Source organism: Citrus clementina, unplaced genomic scaffold (assembly GCF_000493195.1).
Source record: "Citrus clementina cultivar Clemenules unplaced genomic scaffold, Citrus_clementina_v1.0 scaffold_8, whole genome shotgun sequence".
Taxonomy (NCBI): domain Eukaryota; kingdom Viridiplantae; phylum Streptophyta; class Magnoliopsida; order Sapindales; family Rutaceae; genus Citrus; species Citrus x clementina.
The window spans coordinates 9,558,226-9,581,091 of NW_006262022.1; the positions used below are offsets into that span (position 1 = coordinate 9,558,226).

The 22,866-nt window shown below is 32.3% G+C and overlaps 1 protein-coding gene and 1 non-coding gene across 2 annotated transcripts; one reads left to right on the top strand and one right to left on the bottom strand.

Annotated features, from left to right (window-relative positions):
* Positions 1-2,274: 2,274 nt before the first annotated feature.
* On the top strand, positions 2,275-2,378 carry LOC112096549. Its single transcript, XR_002904450.1, has one exon. It is a non-coding gene; the product is annotated as a small nucleolar RNA R71 (small nucleolar RNA).
* A 4,096-nt stretch (positions 2,379-6,474) lies between these two features.
* LOC18033733 (geraniol 8-hydroxylase) lies at positions 6,475-8,226 on the bottom strand. Its single transcript, XM_006423615.2, has 2 exons — positions 7,205-8,226; positions 6,475-7,138 (listed from the first exon to the last, which is right to left on the bottom strand). Exons 1-2 carry the CDS (start codon positions 8,114-8,116, stop codon positions 6,545-6,547), a joined length of 1,506 nt encoding a protein of 501 aa, XP_006423678.2. The 5' UTR covers positions 8,117-8,226; the 3' UTR covers positions 6,475-6,544.
* Between the last annotated feature and the right edge of the window lie 14,640 nt (positions 8,227-22,866).

Genomic DNA, 22,866 nt, shown 5'->3' on the forward strand with positions numbered 1-22,866 from the left:
GTGACTCCTGACTTTTTGGAGACAACTTGTACAGGACTGACCTATGAACTATCAGAAATTGGGTAAATGATACCTGCATCTAATAGCTTAAGGACTTCTGTTCTAACAACTTCTTTCATATTAGGATTTAACCGACGTTGCATTTCCCTAGTAGATTTAGCATTTTCATCAAGGTGAATGTAATGCATGCAGTCTATTGGATTTATACATTTTATGTCTGCTATGGTCCATCCTAATGCTCCTTTGTGCTCTTTTAAAACATCCAACAACTTACTTTTTTGTTCGTCATTTAGGGATGATGAGATAATTACCGGCAGAGTACTTTCTTCTCCCAAAAATACATATTCCAGAGTGTTGGGTAATGGTTTGAGCTCGAGTTTCGGTGGTGATTCTGATGATGGGATGAGTTTCTTCTCTGATGGTGCTAGTTGTTCAACTCTTGACTTCCATTTATTAGCGTCCATGGATGGTGCTGAGTCAAGCAGGGCGTTGACCTCATCAACCGATCTGTCAATATCAAAATCAAAACCAAAGTGAGTTAAACATGTTTGTAAAGGATCATCACTAAGGTTTGAAACAAAAGTATCATCAACTAATGCTTCAATTAAATCCACATCAACAATTCCATCATCTGCACTGTGAGATTGTTTGGCAATGTTGAAGATGTTCAGCTCCATAGTCATGTTGCCGAAGGACAACTGCATATTTCCGGTCCTGCATTGAATGTGAGCATCCGCAGTTGCCAAGAAAGGTCGGCCTAGAATAATGGGGATGTGCTTCCTTGAATCCTGTATTGGTTGAGTGTCAATTACAATGAAATCAACAGGAAAATAGAACTTGTCTACCTGGATAAACACGTCCTCCACAATACCACAAGGTATTTTCGTGGACCGATCTGCAAGCTATAACACTACTGGAGTTGGGTGTAATTCTCCCAGTCCAAGTTTCACGAATACAGAGTAAGGCAAAAGATTTACACTAGCTCCTAAATCCAACAAAGCATTCTCAATTGTGTGGTTCCCTATGCTACATGAAATGGTAGGGGAGCCTGGGTCTTTGCATTTTAAAGGAATTTTATGTTGGAGGATAGAACTAACGTTTTCTGTTAAAAATGCCTTCTTTTGAACATGCATGTTTCTCTTTTTAGTACAAAGGTCTTTAAGAAACTTGGCATAAGATGGAACTTGTTTAATAGCATCAAGTAAAGGGATGTTAACACTTACCTGTTTGAAGATTTCAAGAATCTCACCTGTGGATTTTCCCTTCTTGCCTTTAGCTAACCTATGGGGGAATGGAGCTTTGGGAACGTATTCTCGTGGGTTGATTTCTTCTTTCTCCTCCAGTGATGAGTCGTCAACATTTATAGGTACAATTTGATTTTCTTTTTTCGCCGGCATCTCCACTTTGTTGTCGACTTCTTTTCCTTTTCGCAAGGTCATGACTGCTTTGACCTCTCCATGCTGTTGTGGTGAACTAGTACTTGCTTCATGCACTCCTTTAGGGTTAGGCACTGGTTGACTTGGAAACTTGCCTTTCTCAACAGTCATTGCCAAGGTCTGAACTGAAGAAGCAAGTTGTCCCACCATCTTCTCGAGGCTTGAAACTGATTGAGCTTGTGAGTTGAAGCCTGCTCTCAACTCATTTCGTAGTCCATCAATGGTGCGGTTCTGTTGCTCAATCGTGGAGTGAGTAACATTCCTGAAATTCTGGAATGCATCCTCCCATGGTCTAGGTTGAGAGTGGTTCTGGTTCTGATTGTATGGTCTAAATGGTGGCTGAGAGGCTTGAGGATTTTGTGGAATTGGTGGAGCTGGAGCTGCTGGTCCGTTCTGTTGGAATCCTTGAGACCATGAAAAATTGGGGTGGTCTCTCCATCCAGGGTTATATGTGTTGGAGTATGGGTTGTAATTCGATGGTTTTCTCATTACACCTATGGCATTGGCTTGATCTGAGTATGAGTCATGGTCATGTGGCTCTGTTGATTTAGCAGTCGATAATGATGCTATTTGTCGAGAGAGACCTTCAATTATCGCTTTGACTTCTTTAATTTCTGAACTTGATTCGCCAATGTGAACCTCATTTACTCCCTTAATTCTTCTAGTATTCCTGAGTGATCGACTCCGTTGTTGGGAATTATCCGCTTGTCGCTGGAAGAATTCCCAAATCTCTGATGCACTTTTTGACATTAGCTCTCCTCCACTTGTTGCCATTAACCATTCTTGCACATTCGGTAGTAATCCCTCCAAAAAGTATTGACATTGGTGCCATTTCTCGTACCCATGATGTGGACACTTCAAGAGTAGCCCATTGAATCGCTCCCATGTTTCGAAAAACTGCTCGTCTTCTCTTTGAGTAAACTCTGAGATTTCCCTGCGAATAGCATTGGTTTTATGCACTGGGAAATATTTATTTAAAAATTTTGTTACCATTTGTTCCCATGATGTGATGCTATTAGCAGGTAAAGTATTTAACCATGAACGAGCTCTATCTTTTAAAGAAAATGGGAATAATCTAAGTTTAACATCATCGTCTGAAAAATTCTCGTATTTAAAAGTTTAACAAATAGCATGAAAATCATTCAGATGATTATATGGGTCCTCATTTTCTAGGCCATAAAATGTGGAGAGACAATTTAGCACACTAGGTTTTAGTTCAAAGCTCCTAACAGTTACATTTGGGTATCTTATACATGATGTGCTCAAATTTGCTAAAGGACTGAAATAATCCTTAAATGGCCTCTCCTGTGGTTGCAAATCCATTTTATTTTTAATTTGTTTGTGTGTGCGAAGTGTTTTCTCAAGTTCAAGGTCTATAGGTTCAAGATTGGGTAATAATGACCTTCGACCATGCATGCAAAACAAATAAAATAAAAAAATAAAGATGGGAACAAAATAAATAAAAATAAAAAAGAGGGAGAAATTACGATACTAACCTTATTACGCTATTAAAACCTTTCTATAAAATACACAAAAATAAATACGTGAAATAAATTAACTAAAAATAAATTAATAAGATAAACAAAAAAATTACAAAGAAAAATAAATTGAAAATTAAATTACAGAATTTTAAAGAAGAGAAAAAGAAAAAAAAATACTAACCTTTAAATGTAGATTCACTTTTTTTTCTTTTCTCTTTTTTTTAAGAAAAAAAAATACAAGAAAATAATTTAAATGGAATTATTCACAAAAATTAATTCTATGAATTAAAATTACTTACCTCCCCGGCAACGGCGCCAAAAACTTGTTGTGCAAATTTTAATGTACTCGCAAGCGCACGAATCTATTATAGTATAGACTAATGGTGACGAGTGTCGATCCCACGAGAAGGTGGATTTTAATTATGTGTATAGAATTAATTTTGTAAATGGGTTGTTGGATTTATGGTGGAAATGATTTGGAATATGCTAAGACTTAAATTAAAATGGCGAGAATAAATTCTAAAATTGGAATTGCAATGGAGAGAATAAATTGAAGAGAAAATCTATTAAATTGACGTACTTGGGTATCTGGATCCGTATCAACATGCATCATGGGCTAAATAATCCGTATTAATGCCAATTAAATCATGAGGGGGGAATCCACACCTCATGAACCACGCTCTAATCAATATGGTGCCAAGGGCTTATCGTGCCAAATAATAATAACCTTATACTAGAGAGCCGGTGTAACCAAGGCGGTATCTAGACAAGACTATTATTATTTGTCGACGAGAAGTCAAAACATCCACAAAAATTAGAGGGGAAGAGAAAATAAATTTACCAAATTAAGCCCATGACACATGTTGAGACTTCACCTTCAACCCAAGCTTGAAAGAAAATTAGCCACTCATAGTTGAACTAGGGGCAAAATGGAAATTTATTAAAATACAAAGAAAATACAAGATGGAGAAGGAATTACAGAAAATGGATCCCAAAAATGGATTCAGAAATATCAAATTAGGGGGGGGAGGCCCCCTTTTTATAGATACATGGAGTAAATCATGGCCATCAGATTAAAAACAGTTTGGACGCTCAGGATTGCGCCACGTCATCAGTCAACGGTTTGACCACGTGGATGAACAGTAATACGGTTTGACTCGGATGAACAGTAACGCGGTTTGACTTGGGTGAACAGTAACGCGGTTTGGTTGAAAATAATCCTGTGTGATGCATGTACCGTACGCGAGATTTTTCATCCACTGATATGCTGCCACGTCACCATCAACAGTACATAAGAATTTTAGCCCAACAAGATCGTGACAACTCATCAGTCAATGCCACATCATCGGTCAATGCCACGTCATCGATCCGTCTATGTGAACAGTGTTGTGAACAGTAACGTAGTTAGTACCGTACACGTGAATAGTACCATACATATGAATAGTGCCATTTTTCCTTTTATGCTCCTCCTAAGGTTTTCGACCGTCCTGAGTTCAAAAGCGATGTCCGTTTTGCCGTCTGATCTCTCTTTTATTGTGAAATGACTATAATGCCCCTAAAATACATAAAATACTTAATTAAAATAAAACACATGTAATTAAATCACAAGAAGGTTAAATACATAAAAGTAAGGGTTGTTAGTAAAACTTGAAATGTAAAATGACGGTTTTCTCCTTTATAAATATGCATTTTCTAACACTCAACAATTTCAATTGAAGAACATAACCTAGGTTAAATAATCCGAGCTTGTGTGTTTATTGCCTAGATCAACCTAATATCTTTCTCTATTTAATGCTTCCATTATCTTAAATTTAAAGAGCTTGTTTTAAATTATTTAATGGTTAGAGATTAGGTGAAGAGCTTATTTTGCCTAACGACACACTAAGGAAAGGTTGAGACTAACAGAGCTTATTGTTGTCTACGGTTGATAGTCTTAATATAAATTGATAATAGAATTGATATATTATGTGCATGTTTGGTGGTGGCGAATGATCCTTTAACCAAAGTTTTCATTATTATTATTTCTTTCTCCTTTAATTAGAGTTTTTATTAAATTCTTGTTCGTAGTTTTAATTTCTTTACTTCTTACTATTTAGTTAAAAATTCATAAACCCCCTTTTTATTTATAATTGGCATTTTCTTTAGTTAGATTAATTTATATTAATATTACTATTATTATTACTACTATTATTTTATTTTAAATCTTGCTTTAGAGTTGATAATAAATATAACTACATAGTCTTTGTGGGATCGATCCTTACTCGCTCTGTACTAATTATTTATATTAGTGGTAAGGTTTTAAATTTGGTGCACCTTAATGACACTATCATGCAAATATTTTATATTTGACAATCCCATTAGTTCCTTTCTTAGTACTTCGAACCTTCCCAAAAAACCCTTCTTATTTACCATAGGCTTCGTAAAATACAAACATTTCTTCATTACTAGCAAATAACATTCCAACTATTGACTCATATTTTTTTGGTTGCACAATTCCAACTGCATTGTCAGCTCCTGTTTCTTCTAACTCTTCAAATGCATGCCCATTTTCCAAATTCTCCATTTCTACAAAATAATTAACATTTGCATTAAGAATAAGTAATTATAAATTTGTATTACATTTTTGTCCAATAACAAAAATCCTAACAATTTAAATATATGAAACACATCGACTAATTTTTTATAAATTTATTCCATTATTTCCAACTATCTAAATTTAAAAAAAAATTCTAACAATTTAAATATATAAAACACATCAAAATATTGTTCTAAATTTAATCGATTACTTTCTAACAATTTAAATTAAAAAAATCCTAACAATTTAAATATATAAAATGCATCCACAATTTTTTATAATTTATTCCATTATTTCCAGCAATTAAAATAAAAAAAATCCAACAATTTAAATATATAAAACACATCCAAAAATTGTTATAAATTTAATCCAGTACTTTTTATCAATTCAAACTAAAAAATATATATAACAATTCATAACAATTTAAACATATAAAACGCACGCATCCAAGAATTTTTACAAATTTAATCCTTCACTTTCTAACAATTTAAACTGAAAAAAATTCTAACAACTTAAATATATAGAACACAACCAAAAATTAATTTTATTTTAATGTAATGGGAAAGTGAAAGTTAGCAATTATCCCGCTACAATTTCATCAATGTTGTTGGTGTGTAGTCTTTGGTACCATGAATGCAGATCTTCGGATAATGGCCACTGATTTTACTTCAATTTTCTTTTATTAATGCAAATGCAACTATGAGTTCGTCAGTTTGGCTTCGTCGAGTTTGAGGAATAATGACGATTTTAGCTTTTGTCATTACTTTTTTATTTTATCATTTACTTTTCGTTACTTTTGATTCTCTTTTCATTATTTTAATATTTTTTTTCATATTCTATCATCCCTTTGTCTTCCCTTTGTTCATTTAGCACGATTCTTCCCTTACATATTATTTGCTTACAATATTAATCCAATCAAAAGTGGATTAAGCTGATTAATAAGAGAGCTTCTTATTAATAATAATAATAAGAAGACACAAAATTAATATAACCAATGATAAAGTGCTTTATTGGCTATAAACTATATATACATATACATATATGATGTGGGGCTAAATGGCCATAGGGACAGCACGAAGGGGTTGAGCCTTCTGTAAGGTTATACCAAATTTCTCTTCCATGTCCATCTTCTCATCTTCAAGCTTCCAATCAAAAGAGTTAATAAGTGAACCTAACATTATATGTAACATTCTGATTGCCAATGGCAAACCAGGACAAATGCGTCGCCCAGCTCCAAAGGGGATTAGCTCAAAATTGCGGCCTTTGACATCAAGATCTGATCCCAAGAACCTTTCGGGCATGAAAATGAGAGGGTTGTCCCATGTGCTTTCATCTCTGCCAATAGCCCACGCATTGACTAAAACTTTTGAACCTTTTTGCACTGTGAAGCCAGCGATCTCTACGTCTGTTGAGGCTTTACGGGGGAGAAATAAGGGAGCTACTGGGTGCAACCTGAAGGTTTCTTTGAGTACTGCTTGTAGATAAGGTAATCGAGTGATGTCTGATTCCTCAAGTGGTTTGCCCCTGCCAATTGTTTGTTCCAGCTCCAATCTTGCTTTTGATAAAGCCTCTGGGCTATGGAGTAGCTCTGCCATCGCCCATTCCAATGTGCTCGAGGTTGTGTCAGCCCCCGCAACAAACAAATCCTGTCATATAAAATTTTATTAGATAACTTGAAATTTGTGCAAGAAAGGAAACAAAATAAACAATACCAAAAGCAAATGTTTGATGTCATTTCCATCAATCTCCACACTCTTGTCTTGGCTAATATTGAGAAGAGTATCCAGCAAATCTGAAGATTCGGTACTAGTATTGTAACCATGTTCTTGTCTTTGATCCAGTCTTTGATCAATCAAGCGATCAAAGACCTCAAATATCTTGCTGTAATGAATTGTCATGCGACGCCTTATCCCCTGCAGGTCAAGCTTTTTAAGCAGAGGAAAATTGTCGGACAGATTAGGCTTTCCTAGTTCTGTCATGATACCCCAAACTATATCCTTAAACTCTTGCGCAGTGGGATCAACCAAATCGACGGAAAAAATTGTGTTGGATAACACATTAAGTGAAGTATTGAAAACAGCTTGGCCAATCACTATTGCTTGCCCCACACGGCAATTTTCTTCAACATAAGCAAGTAGATGCTTGATTTTCTTGCGCCGGATGTCTTCATTGGCATCAAGTTTGTGACTAGAGAAAATATGTAAGTTGCATATTTTTCGTAGATTTTTCCACGGTGTTGAGACAGGAAGCCAGACCATCCCAATTTCTTGGTGATTGTAGGAACAGGCTGCATCCGGGACCATCCGGTTACAGAATGATGAATCATGATTTTGAAGGATAGCTTTTGCCATGCTTGCTGAAGAAACCACTACGGTGGTTACCTGGCCAAATTTTAGAGTCATTATGGGGCCATGAATCTTGGCAAGCTTGGCTAGTGACTTGTGCGGTTTGTCACCAAGTTCGAGGAGGTTTCCAATCACTGGATAAGGCGTAGGCCCCGGCGGCTGCTGTTCGGATCCTGCTTTGCGTCTCTTGTAAAAGGAACTCAAAGCCATCACAAAAAGCCAAGTGAATAGAAGCCATAATATGCAGCTTAACGTATGATCCATCTTTAAAACTCTCATTAACAATCGATCACTATCTTTATAGAGAGGACTTTAGTATTGGTTTACTCGTTTCTTTGTCATTTAACTAGCATTTCAAATAAAACGGCCAGAATTTGCCACTACGCATTTACTTGATATCTCCATCTCATAGTTTTCGTAAACCCACCCGTTTTTCAGAAAATAGTTACAAAAAGTGCACAATGTTTTTAAAATTTTCAAATAAAGAAGAATTTTGAAGAATTAATTAATTAAATCTATCTTAGTTTACTTTTTTAGACTTATTTTTTTATTATATTTGATTACAAAGATGTTTTGGCATCAGTTTGAATTGAGTATTTTATCCTTATAAAGTAAAACTAATAAGAATTTACTTTTACTTCAATATTTTTCTAATTTTATACAAAACTCATTGTTTCTAATACTACCTTATTAGCATGATTATTAATCTTTAATTAAACTAACATAATGTATGTATATCACAATACTCATGTAATAAGTTATTAGATTGTTAAATTTATGTAATTCACAAGTAAGGATAGTGAAAATTTAGATTTCATTTAAAAATATTAGATTATAAGTCACAAAATTAAATACCTAAACTATTAGATACAATAACTCATGTTTATTGGGATAATTTGGTTGTTTTGTAGTGTATCATAAAATGATAAAATAAAACTTATCTTAAAGTTTATGATCAAAATGGTCAAAGAAACCTAAGAAAAAAATTAATAGAAGGATTTAATTGATTAATAATACAAAACCTTTTATTAATTTGTAGTTATTAAAAAAATTGAGCTCATTGTAATTATTTTTTAAAAGTGGGTTGGATTACAAAAATAGTGGGTTGGAAATATCTCCACCCATATGTAAAACTTGAAATAACAAAGGATCATTTTAATCCTTTACTAAATCCTTTATGAAAACTCATTTGATATTTTAATTCAACTGTTGAGATAATGCAACTTGGTTAGTGCCATTGTGTTGAGAAATTAATTTTCTCTAAACTCGGAAAATGAGAGTTGACAATTCGCATGCGTTTTGCAGGAAGAAGTTTAGCTAGTTTCACTTAATTTGAAAGTTTGCAGGGCTTTAAATGTCCACTCCAAAGAAGAAATTTAGCTAATTTCATTTCAAGGTTTTAACTGGCATAAAATGTTCAATAAAATAGTGCTTTTGCCATTATTATTATTTTTTAATTTAGGAATAATGATACTTGGCCGAAGCCCTGATAGACTGGCGACATAAACGCTGTTATTGTGCGTGCACAGTGCACCATTTTCGTATGCTACAATGAAACTGTTTGTTGCATAATCATTCTATTTCTGTTACCCTCCGGTACTCTTTAGATCAAATATCATTATTCTTTTTTCGTTTAATAAGCTCAGCCACAAATTCATTGTGTGGCTAATCGTGTAAGCTAGTTTCAAACGTTTCAAATTTTCTATTTTGAATGATGCTTTTAACTTTCTTGCAAACGAAAGTATGCATGAGTTTAAAATGCTGGCAACGATTTCTTGGCTGTTCTGCGTGCACGTACGACGATGCTACACCGTAGGTAAAATTTGTGGACAATGATGGTTGCAACTGTTGCAAGTTACCAAAGGGCTAATTTGGTGATTGCAAGGTCAGACTTGATTTGGTCCCTTTTTTATGGGTCAATAAGCGGGCACCGACTTCTCTGAATTGATAGCAATGGAAGGAAACTTGGCAGAAGAGGAACGGAAATGTAATGATCAAATGTATTTTGTCAAAATGAAACTAGATGATGACGAATTTAATACACCTGCTCTTGAAAACGCAAAGGCATCAAAATTTCAAAAATCTTCCTCCAAGACAAAATACTGGGGTTAACAATTACTTAGGAATTAGAAGTGCACCTACGTCATTGCAGCAGGTTGATGAATATAAGATGAACACATTTGAAGTTGAGCACCCTTCAATTTGTGGCCTAGCTGTAACACAAATCCTGTAAAATATGTTCTCGTAGTACACTAATAGAATGCAATGGTAGATTTACTTGAAATAAGAATAGGTTAGAATCAGAATGAGTTAGATCTGAATGGATTAGAATCACGACGAAGAGTGATAATTAGAATAAATTATTTACTTGAGTTACAAAAATTGTAATCAGTATCAATAGTATTTTTCTTGATGTGTTTACTTTATCTTATAGTTGGAATGGATTATCAACAAATTACAAAAAAATTTCCTTAGTTAAAATCATATATTTTTTACTAATAAAATAAAGACGTAAACTTTTTTAAAGGGAAATATATGTACTATTATATTAATATTATTTTTGTTGTTACTTCTATTATTACTATTTTCTTTGAGGGTAAAAATGTCAATTCAAAAAATAAAATTTTATTCTATAAAAAGATGAAAATGAGATTTTTCATTTCACATTCCTAATTTTATGGAGCCCACAAATTTGACTCCGATTATGGATTGTATTTTCGGAAAAGAAACATCATCAATCAATCAATCCAATACCTAATTCCAATTTCTCATTCCCATAAGATAACGCACCATAAAGTAGGAAACAATCAGAGACGTTTCACACGGAGTTGGAAAATTTTCATTCCACAGTTGAAAATTCAACTACACAAATGCAATTATATATCAACCTGATTCCAAAAACAAAGAAAAAAATTAAGGAAAATTAATTAGAAAATTACAGAGCATTTATTGTGTGTCTCTTTAATTACCATTAATTACGTGCAAACCCAAAATTCATGAGATTAATATCAATTTGTACAAGCTCAGGACTCAACAGTCATCTGATGACCACGGATCACTCACTGATGACCAGCGGATGCCTAGGGTGATCGATCCTCAACATGACGAAAACTCCTTCGCTTATAAGGCAATCATCCATGCCTTCTAGGTACAGAAATTATAAGTGCAACCCAATTTGCCCTCATCTTTAAAATAAAAAATAAGGGATAAATTAAAGTTTTCAACACTTTTAAGAGATAAATTAATATGATCCTTCTATTTGGGATGACTTAAAATTTACCTTAGATATGATAACATTTATTGAGGAGCATATAATATATGCATATTTTTTACTCTTATTTATATATTTATTAGTTATTTTTATTAATTATTTTTAGTTAATTGAATTATTTAATGAACAGAAAAATAATTGGAGATTATGGATAAAAAGTGCATGACCAATTTGGGAAGCATGAGAGATAAATTGTTTTTGGGAGCAATCGGGCCAACTTACACGTGGAATTCAAGGCTAAATAACCAAAATTTAACTGGTTGCAAATCTAAATCACGCATGCACGTGAATGGCTTAAAGAATATGGAAATAAACTTGGCTTTTTTAAAGTCGGTTAGCTTATGTTATTAATAGTTTTCCGTATCGACTTTAAATAAAGAATGATAGTATTTTTTTTTTTTAAAGATAAGAAAGAGTATATTTAAATGTGTTAATAAAAAGAAAAGTATAATTTAAAGTATGATTAAAAGGTATATAAATATAAGGAATGTTTTTAAAATTATTAGACAGTATATTTTCCTTTTAAATACAGTGATATAGATGAGATGAGATATATGCCTTTGGGGCTCGTGTGAACATATGGCCCAAAGCCTCTATGTGTGTTCAGTATTTACGGCCCGTCTGAGTGCACACAAAGGCTTTGGTCCAAATATAGTCCTTTGTCCTTTGGGGACCAATTTAAGCATGCGCAAATATGATAAGATATGAGATAACATTTCCCTATCTACCCGTTGTAACTCTAGGGCATAAGATTCCCCGATTGCCCATCGGTCGAGGTCCAGGTATGCCGAAATTATTCTCCTAGATACTTGTTTAGTGACAGTTTTCAAAATTTTATATTTGAGATTACAGTGTATTATGATTTCCTTAATTTTTATGTGGTATTATATATTATGTTCATGTCAGTTTATGATTTATAATTAAATTAATTATTTAAGTTTCTTATGGTAATTTGGTAAAATTATTCACTGAAATGAAATAATTATTTTGAGGAAAATCTATTTTTAAAAAACTACTATTCACTCACTGAGTTTTATATTCACTCTGTTTTTATTGTATTTTCCCCCCATAGGAGACTTGCAGGTACAACAGTCAACTCAACAATGATAGTTATTTTTAAAATTATGGCCACATGATGGTGCCAGGGGTCTTAGATGTTTTTTGTTGGGATATTTCGGATTGCATAATTTTGTTATAATTTGTGATTAAAGATAACCTATTGTATTTTAACATTAGATGTTTGGATGACATTTGATATTTTGATTGAGGAAGTTGTTGTAGAGGTTGGTTGAATATTGAGCAATTTTGGAAGTGTTTGTTATATAATTTGCAAGTGTGGGAATGTCTTAATTATAGGAGAGACTATGCCTAATTTTCGGTAGAATCCTTAGATATTAGATTTATTATCAATTCAGTTAGACGAGTTTACATAGACTCACTCTAGGGGTTCGGGGTGGTTCATTTTAGTTATAGCTATAGGATTTAATCAAATGAGTGACTTAGGCTCCATTTAATATACCTTTTTGAATAAAACTTATTTTGGGTAGATTTTATTTTTTATTGTTATTTGGTTGTCGATCAAAACTTTTATTAAAAACTGTAAATTATTTAATTGGTAATTTATTTAAAATTATATTATGAAAACTGAAAAGAATGAAATAAGATTATAAAATAAGTAAAAGATATTTTAAATATTTTAACATTTTAAAAAAACTTTTCACCACTACTCCAAAAAACCCAAAATCTGAACTTTTCTAATAGAGTCAAAATAAATTAATTAATCTTCAAAAACTCTACTCAATCAATAACTAAACAAAAATAAAATAAAAAGAGCTTATCGAACTAAATAAACACTTATGGCCATCAGATGCGCCATACTAAACAGGCACTTAGCCTCCAAGAGGGTAATTCAAATTAGAAAAAGACTCAGCCTAGTTGAGCAATTTTTAAAGAGATGCAAACCATGCCGATTAGAAGGAGACGAAGAGATGATCAGCAAGGCATAGAGAAGAATTGAATAGCACAGCTTGACCATGGCTTCCATCGGTTCTATTGTGCTCAATCTCTTTGTGTCTTTCTAATTGTCTATACTATGGTTAAGGATGAAGACTCGTTCAATGAAATAAATTATTTTTTATTCAATTAATTCTCTAAATGTGTGCCTTAATACTTATGGTTCTTGTTTCACATATTTGATTGAATAGTATTAAATATTTTTACCAATTTTGTCATGTACTATTGATTGTTAGGATTAATATTTGACTAAACATATGCTTGGATCTATAAAATTTATATATGTCTGACCGTCTTTGATTATGTGACTTTCATAAATTGTTTTCTATACTTAGAAAACTTTGATTCTTTGTTGATTCAATATTGTTCATATAGAATGTTTAAATATTATATTATTAAGTAGAAAAAGAACAAACATAAGATTAATCTTAATGGAGCTCAAGAATAGACATAGATTGATTTCGAGTTGTCACTTTAAAATTATGAATTGATTGGTAATTAGATAACTGTTAAGTTGAACTTTGGTAGATTTTGATGGTAGCCTCAATCTCTTGAATTCTTGTGTTAATTTACTCGTTTTAATTTAATTATTGCATCTTTAGTTATAATCTTCTCAAACAAAATATATTAGTCATAGTTTAGGTTATTTCAACAAAAAAAAAAGATGAAAAGAAATTCCAATTCGTCAATTACTGTGTAGTTTAAAGTTTTAGATTTGATTTTATTTAAATTATTATTTCTTTTAAGTCGCGAGTGTCAGTTTTAGATTAGGATTAATTAATTAATTTTCTTTTAAAGGTCATGTGTCTTTTGTTTAGATTAGTTATACTACTATTATTGTTATTATTTTTATTATTAACCGTTTCTTTTATTTTGTCTTTACTTTTGTTACTGTAAGTGCCTTTTAATTTCTTTTCCTTTTACATTTTCTAATTGTAGTCAACAAAAATTAATCTAGGGGATAAAGAAATATAATAAGTTATAGGTCTGAACATTCTAATTCTCTCCTTAGTAGTTCGTTTTTATAATAGCTCATCAAATTAGTTTCTTTTTCTTTTCTTTTCCTTTTCACAAATATTATTTATGTTTTTATTATTTTGGTGTGATTGCATGCTTCGTAATAGATCTCTACTGTGTAATTTTGAAAGCTACAGATAGTGAAATTATTAGAACTTTTCATCAAAAAAAAAAGAAAGCTACTTCAAAAGAAAAAGTTGGCCAAAATATAGAAAATATAATTGAAGACAAAATGGCTCAAGAGCCACGAGAAAAGCCTTCTAAAAATTACTTTGGTCCATTCCCTAATCTAAGCACCTCATGCATTCAATATCGAGGTGTTGCAGCTAGGAGTTTTGAAATAAAGCCCAATGCTCCCTAAATTGTCTCCCATCTTTTTATGATTTAGATGATGAAGATTCCTATAATCATTTGAATGATTTTTATGTTATGTGGAAAACTTTTAAATATGAAGATTTTTCTACAGATGATGTTAAGCTTCATTTGTTTCCATTCTCATTGAAAGATAAAGCTAGATCATGGTTTATCACATTCCCAGCTAATAACATTACATCTTGGGAGATAATGGTTGATAAATGTTTTAATAAATATTTTCCTATTCATAAGACTAATGCTATTTGCAAGGAGATTTCAGAGTTTATACAAAAGAGGATGAATAATTCTTTGAAGCATGGCAGAGATTTAATCACTTACCACTACTACAAAAATGTAAAACAATGACCCATATGTTATAACGGTTTTTTTAAACAACCGTCATTAAAGATATTTAATGACGGTTATTATGTAAATAGTCATAATATATACCACTTATAATGACGGTTATGTAATAAAACCGTCATTAAATGTCAAACAAAATTTACACATAATTTTAATGACGGTTCATTTATAAAAACCGTCATTAAAAGTCACTATTTTTAATGACGGTTCTTATATACAACCGTCATTATATGTATAGTTAAAAATAATATTACTTTTAATGACGATTTTTTAATAACCGTTATTAAAAATAATTATTTTTAATGACAGTTTTTACATGGAATGGTCATTATATGTGTAATTAAAATAATACTATCTTTAACGACGGTTTTTAAAAAACCGTCATTAATAATTTTGAATTACGGTTCTTAACAAAACCATCATTGAAAGTCATAGTTTTTAATGATTATTATAATATATAACGATCATTATATATGTAATTAAAATGCTTATAATTTTTAATGACGGTTCTTTAAAAATAATATTACTTTTAATGACGATTTTTTAATAACCGTTATTAAAAATAATTATTTTTAATGACAGTTTTTACATGGAATGGTCATTATATGTGTAATTAAAATAATACTATCTTTAACGACGGTTTTTAAAAAACCGTCATTAATAATTTTTAATTACGGTTCTTAACAAAACCATCATTGAAAGTCATAGTTTTTAATGATTATTATAATATATAACGATCATTATATATGTAATTAAAATGCTTATAATTTTAATGACGGTTCTTTAAGAACCGTCATTAAAAATTGACATTTTTAATGACAGTTGTATAAAACAACCGTCATCATATATATTGATTTAGTTATAAAAAAAAAAGAAAATTGGCCTTATACTGAACACCAAATCCCTAAAATTACATATAATTTGTGAACATTAAAAGCAATCGCGCGCACACGCAGCCCCTTTCTCTCAATAGCACGCACGCCGCCGGCACACTTAGCCCATGCAACAGCAGCCGAGCACGGTAGCAACAGGCCACCAGCAGTCGCTCTCTCTCTCTCATGCACACGCAGCAGCAAGCCAACACCAACAGCCCCTCTTTCTCATGCTCACTCTCTACTATGACGAAGTCAACACTATAGCCCTCTTACGTACTCAAGAAAACTCTAACCCATATCCAAACCCTCGCCGTCGAAGAAAACCCAATCCTTAATGGCTTGAAATTAAAGCCTCCACCGTCAATCACCATCAAACCAAATAAACCCTAGCCTTACCATCACTCTTCGTTTGACTCACTGAAGAAAGCACTCTATTAGGAGAGTCTCTGTTTTTTGATAATATATATGCACTCTTTGTTGGCCGAAGCTTTTAGACAATTGCTTTGATTCCATTGCTTCGATTGGTCAGTTCTCTGTGATTAATTAGTTAGTTACTTACTTTTAATTTCATATTTTCATCTCCAACAGTGAATTTGGGAGTTTTTTCTCTGTCGGATTTGTGATTTTTGCTACGGATCAAAAACATTTTGAATGTGTTTTCATATCTAACAACTTGAACTATCATTTATTTTGTCCTGTTAATGTTCAATTTTTTTTCTTTTTTATTAGTATGACAATTAGTTGAATGTGCTTGCACATAAAACAATCTTTTAACTTGGCGCTGGAATATTTGTTTTGAGTTGTGTCCCCTTAATTAGTGACCATACAAAAGTTCCCAATGATAAAGTGTTTAGCCCTATTAATGCCATAAAGTCTTGCTCTCAATTTTTCTGATTATGCCTATGGATTGATTACCTATTTCATTTAGAAATTCAATTGGCAAATGTACAATGCTTGCATGACACTCACATTTGGGTTTATGATGGCAGTCATTATGAGGAAGAAGGTTAGAATAACATCAGGGGAAACATCTGGGACAAGGTATGTACTGTCAAGCTCTTTGTTAGAATCATCGCAAAATTTTTATTGGATCGTGGCTGTTCTATGTGATGCATTTTGGATTTGTTCTTGCTAGACATGCAAAAACCTGTAAAATGTTTTTTTTCCCATTTTAGATTTACTATCTAGTATCTTGTAGGTTTAATCTAAAATAGAAACCATTCTAATGAAGAGAAAAGATGTTAGACTTTAGTATTCAACCTTTTTTTTTTTTAGCCATATTTCTAGACCCCAAGTTTATGTCATGATAATTGTGTGATTGATAAGATATTTTGGTTTTGGACTTTATCTCATGGATTTAGAGTTCGATTATATTTGGAAGTTGAATAATGCATTCATTTACATATGATGTTTGATGAAGTTCCCATAAAATTAATTCAATTATATATGTTTATGGTTCTAAGGAAGCAGGGCAAAAATTTTATCAGTGGGTTGATTTCACTAGTTCAAGTTAGCAAAGCAAAGAAATTGTCTTAATGCACTTTAACTTTCCTCCATTTAAGGTAAAAAAATTATTGAAGCTTTTGAAAGTGAATTGTTCATTTTGTTTGTGCACTTGTGTAGATGGATTTACTTTTGGCTGCTTAACCCGTCCTCACTTATATTTTTTCAGTTTAAATTGCAGTATTTTGTTGCTGTGCAACAGCACAAAAGGCTGTTTTATTGTTGTTTCTGTAAAAACACAGCACTAGGAAGCGTCCAGGTAATGTTTCACTGCTGTTATGCAGTAAAAACAACACCTGAAAGTTTCTAGGTGCTATTTTTACTGCTGTTTATGCAGAAACATAGCACCTAAAAGTGTTTCTAGGTTTTGTTTAGCTGCTATTATGCAGTAAAAACAGCACCTGGAAACTTCCAAGTGTTGTTTTTACTGCATTTTATGCAAAAACAAAGCACCTGGAAGCATTCAAGGGCTTCTTTTACTGTTGTTTTGTATTTAAAATTGCACTTAGAAATTTTGGGTGCTAATTCGCTGAAATTTTGCTACTAACAGTACAGCTTAATAATTTCAGATGTCGTTTTGAACCTTCTTCAGTTCTTTTCTCTTATGTCTATACTTAATCTTTTACCCCCTTGGTAATAAGCAGGTACAACTTTTGCAAGATAATATCTAAGCATGTTGTTAATTCTTTGGTTGAGATGTAGTATTCTAAACTTCAGGCCTTAATTTTTTTATTTCCAAGTGTATAATGGGTAGGTATTGGATCTCTTATGGATGATGTAGTTAATAATTTTTTATTGTCTCTATTTTGGCGAATGTGTTGTCATTTATTATCTGAACACATGGTTGATTAACTTACTTGAGGTAAGTCTATTAATTAATAGTGATATGGTACTTTAAAGTCTTGTTTTACAACTTAAGTCACTAAAATGATTTAATATTTATGATTTATAATATATGAATATATCTTAATTTCTCTTTATTCTTTGTAAGAATGATGTAGATTGCTGAAGCTGGTGAGATTCATTTGCAATTGAAAACTTGATGAGAAATTAGATGTACTCACACATGCCAATCTTGTTGGTTGCTAGTGCATTCACTAGTAGAAGTTTAATGATTGTTGGAGATTTTTGTAGAGCTATCTCTGTGTATATGAAACATTTGAATCTTTTTGTATATGAAACATTTGTGAAAAATAATTGTAAAGAATTTAATATGAAATTAGAATTAAAATAGGGGCTTGAAATAGCCTTAAATTTTTCAAATTTATTTTTTTAATAATAAATAATAAGGATGACGGTTATTTCAAAAGAGCCGTCATCAAATGTAGTGTTCTACAACAAAGATGACGGTTTTCTTCTAAAACCGTCAATAAATGTTGTTTCAATATTTAATGACGGTTCTTACAATAAACCATCATTAAAATGACACATTTAATGACGGTTATTTAGATAAACCGTCATTAAAGATATATATTTAATGACGGTTCTTACAATAAACCGTCATTAAAATGACACATTTAATGATAGTTATTTAGATAAACCGTTATTAAAAATAGATATTTAATGACGGTTATTTAAATAACTGTTATTAAAAATATACATTTAATGACGGTTAGTGAACCGTCATTAAAAACATACCCTCTTTAATGTCGGTGCCTAAGATGACGGTTTTAAAACCGTCATCTTATGTCATTTAAAACCGTCATAAAAGATCATTTTTGTAGTAGTGTACTCTTGAAGTGTCCTCATTATGTGTTTGAAAAATGGCATCAGTGCCAATATTTTCTAAAAGAATTATTGCCACATATGGAAGAGTGGTTGATAGACACCAATGGAGGTGAACTTATTGAAATATGAGTGTGCAACCCAAGAGGGGGGGTGAATTGGAATTTTAAAAATTATACTAACAAATCCACACAACAAGCAATCTAATGTCTTAATAAAAATTGAAAGCAATAAGTTCAATCAAAGCACAATAATTAAATAGCAAGGGAAGAGAAAGCAAACTCAAGGATTTTTACGTGGTTCGGCAATCCCCGCCTACGTCCACGCCTCCAAGCACACCGGGCTTGAGGATTTCACTATCCAAGCCTTTCCAAGGCTTCAAACGTTTACAATTGAGTTCAAGGTGTCAATGAACCTTTACAACAAGAGATTATCTCTCCAATCTCTTCACTCCAAGTGTTTCTCACACTTGTACTCTCACAATTTGATGAGAAATGAAAATTACAACAAAAACTCTCTTTAAGAGTGGATTTACAAATGATAGCTCAATGAAGATTTAATCTATGAAGATTTTCGAATTTGAAGCTCAATATAAGTTGTGTGCACTTGTTTATGCTTGCTTGAGTTACCAAAAATGAATTGGTTTTGAGTTTATATAGTTTGAACTCAAAAACTAGCCGTTACTAGCCGTTATGCACATTTTTTGTCGTAACCGGCTTGCCGTTTAACCATATCCGGTAAGCCGCTTTCGTTCTGGTGCTTACTGCCCCGTATCCGGCTTGCCGTTTATCAGTATCCGGTAAGCCGCTTGCTACAGTAACTGCTACAGTAAAATATTTCCCAAAATTTATAATTTGACCCCAAAACTTTATAAAACTGTAGTATGGCCCAAAACGTTATGAAACTTTGCAAATAAGTCCAATTTCAGAATTTCTAAATAATTCTTCGTTAACCCCAAACTTTCTGAAATTATGACTTTGCCCAAACTTTGTGAAATTATATAATGACCCCAAAACCATTTAAATAATTTCAAATAAGTCCAAATCCGAAACTTTAAAAACATTATCAAAGCTTTTAAAATACATGTGGTTTGTTATCATCAAAATCAATATTTATAGCCATATAGGCTAACACTTATGTCCAAGAGTGTGACAAAAGTTTGGGACTTTTTCTAAAGACAAGCAGATAATTAGATCAGAGGAGTCGATCTTTAAGGAATAGTAGAAGAATAAGAGGAGTGAATGAGGCCTCCAAACCACACATTGCTGCTACAGTCTATGTCCTTGCCTTCAGACAGAACAAGTGTACTAGATTTTCAGGCAAATCCCAACCTCATTCAAGACTCTATGCTTGTACTAACAAAAGGGGCACTGAGCCAGCCTAAAAAGGCCTAAAAATAAAAAAGGCAAATGCATTCGATGTGATAACCCTGGTTATACAATTAGAACTTGCACTTATAACCCGTCACCAATTCCAACTTACATATATAGCCAGAATAATTGCCGTGACCACCTATCGAACAATCTCCTGGACGAATCAGACCCTGATACCTCCACTTGGACCAATAAATATTTTGATGGAAGCTCATAACCTACCTCGACTCAAGCATCAGGATCATGGCTTAATATTAGTCAATCAATTGGCATTACTGTACCATCCGAGCTAAATCTATTTGGGAGCAGTCTAGCATACTAAGGTTGTATATAAATGCCTTGCTAACCACTTATTTCTACCGAGGAGGTAATATTTTACCTTGACTATGAATTTATATTTTTCATATTATTTATGTTGGTGATACATGGCAATAGTTTGTTGTTTTAACATGTTGAGTGAATTAGGTTTATGACGATTGTGTTTCTATTATGCTAGATCAAAATGAAAGTTGTAGGTTCTAATATAGAGATTTATTAACTTAGAAGTTCGATTTCAACATATCTACTATTTTGCCTTGTGTTTGATTGCATCAGAACTTACGTAATTGATGTTCAATTTGTTGGGAAAATATGCTCTTTAAAAGCATATGTGTTTATTTAATTGTAATAAATAATTTTTCTGATTAATAAAATAAATGAGGTATTTTATTCAAATATCTTAATTGCATTAATATTTGTATTAAAGTCCATTTAATCATATTATATGTATTTATGTGATCACCATGTGGATTCACAGAAGACATAAATACAAGTTATCTTATGATTAAATAAATTTAGTTCGCAGTTGATAAATAAAGTTGGGCACTTTATTTAGGTATAGACTGTAATAAATTCATTGAATGATTTGTCTTAATCATGTATGAATTTATTGATGTAGTACGACTACATTGAACAGGATCACATGTGAGATTTAATTAACTTTGTAATAACTGTCAGACTTATTAAATCTCATAGGCATTGATTTTACTGTAATCTTAATCTTGAGTTAATTATGATTTCATGATTGTAATTGTTATTCCATTTGAGTTACCAATGGACACGACACATCCTTGCGGTCAAGATTACCCGGTATCTTGGTGGGAGCAATTATGAGTATTGGAGTTATGGATTAACAATATAGAATTTGTACAACACATCTCTTGATGGGTTTTCAGCACTTGATCATAGAATTCTCTGGCCAGAGTGTGTCAACATATTTAGTATGTTGAAAATGATCATTAGAGAAAACCAGTAAGTATCAAAGAATAAGATGTTATTAAATTGATTGGACAGTTGAGATATCAATTTAATTAACGATGTGGTACAAAGGATTGTGCAGTAAAGAAATCAATGTGGCTTGGGACGAATTATTATTCGAGCATACAATTATGGAAGTCAGTTCCAATCTTTTAGTGCAGTAGATTTGGAATTAAATAATTGGGCTAGTTTAATTACAGGCCTAATTATTGTAGCCACTATTGTATGTTCCCAAATGATCCCCGGGTTAGCTCATTTAATTGACTGCACCACTACTGGACTAATAAGTAAGATAACTAGCTATTTGGGTCAAAAGCCTAAATATATCATTTAGTGAGAGGCTCCATTTAATGAGCTTTTGTATAAGGGGCCTTATGTTATTTTACAAGGTGGGTCCCCTATTGAAAAAGAAAATAACGTGAGTTTTATTTAGGGCATTATTTGGAGCCTAGGGTTTTCACTAAAGGGAGATATATAAGGCTTATTTTCTCAAAAAGAAAAAGAGAAGCCACTTTATACAAATCAGAGAATAAGATTTTTCTCTCCATGATTGAGAAAAAAATTTTCTTGTGCTAGTTGCTTTGGTAGTGATAAAGGCGACCACACGTCAAGTGCAGATCGAACTTGAGTCATAACCTGGAAGATCATTGGTGACAGTTCGTGATTTAACAAGCGTGGTGGTGACGGATCGTGATCTAACAAGAGTGGTGGTGGCGGATCGTGATCTAGGAGCCTAAATCACTTCAGCGGAAAAAGCCAACTCGGACTTTCAAGGTACGATTTCTAGAATACGAATTCTTATTTATTATATGAGAGCGATCTTCAAAAGGTTTTATAAAAATTTAAAAACTTGATTTTTTCCCAACACGATTGATAGTGAATGTTGAGAAATGATAGATAAATGTTCTTGTGTTCTAATTCTAGAAATTGTGGAGTAAAATGGTTTACGACTGATATTATTGGATTCATCTCATTATTCATTACTATCAATTCTTATCAAAATTTACCCGTGTGCGAAGTTTTATGTTGAAGAAGAATAGTGTAACAATGTTAAAATGAGCTAAAATTTTGAGATATTGTACTTCTATGTATATAATTAAGATCTATAAATTTTTAGGTGATTTTAGTTTGTCACTTTTTTTGGATGAATTTTCAAAGTTTGCCACTACTGTGGCTAGTTTTTTTTTTTTCTTTTACAGATTCTCCAACTTCCTTCTATTTTAAAAACCACTTGTCAAT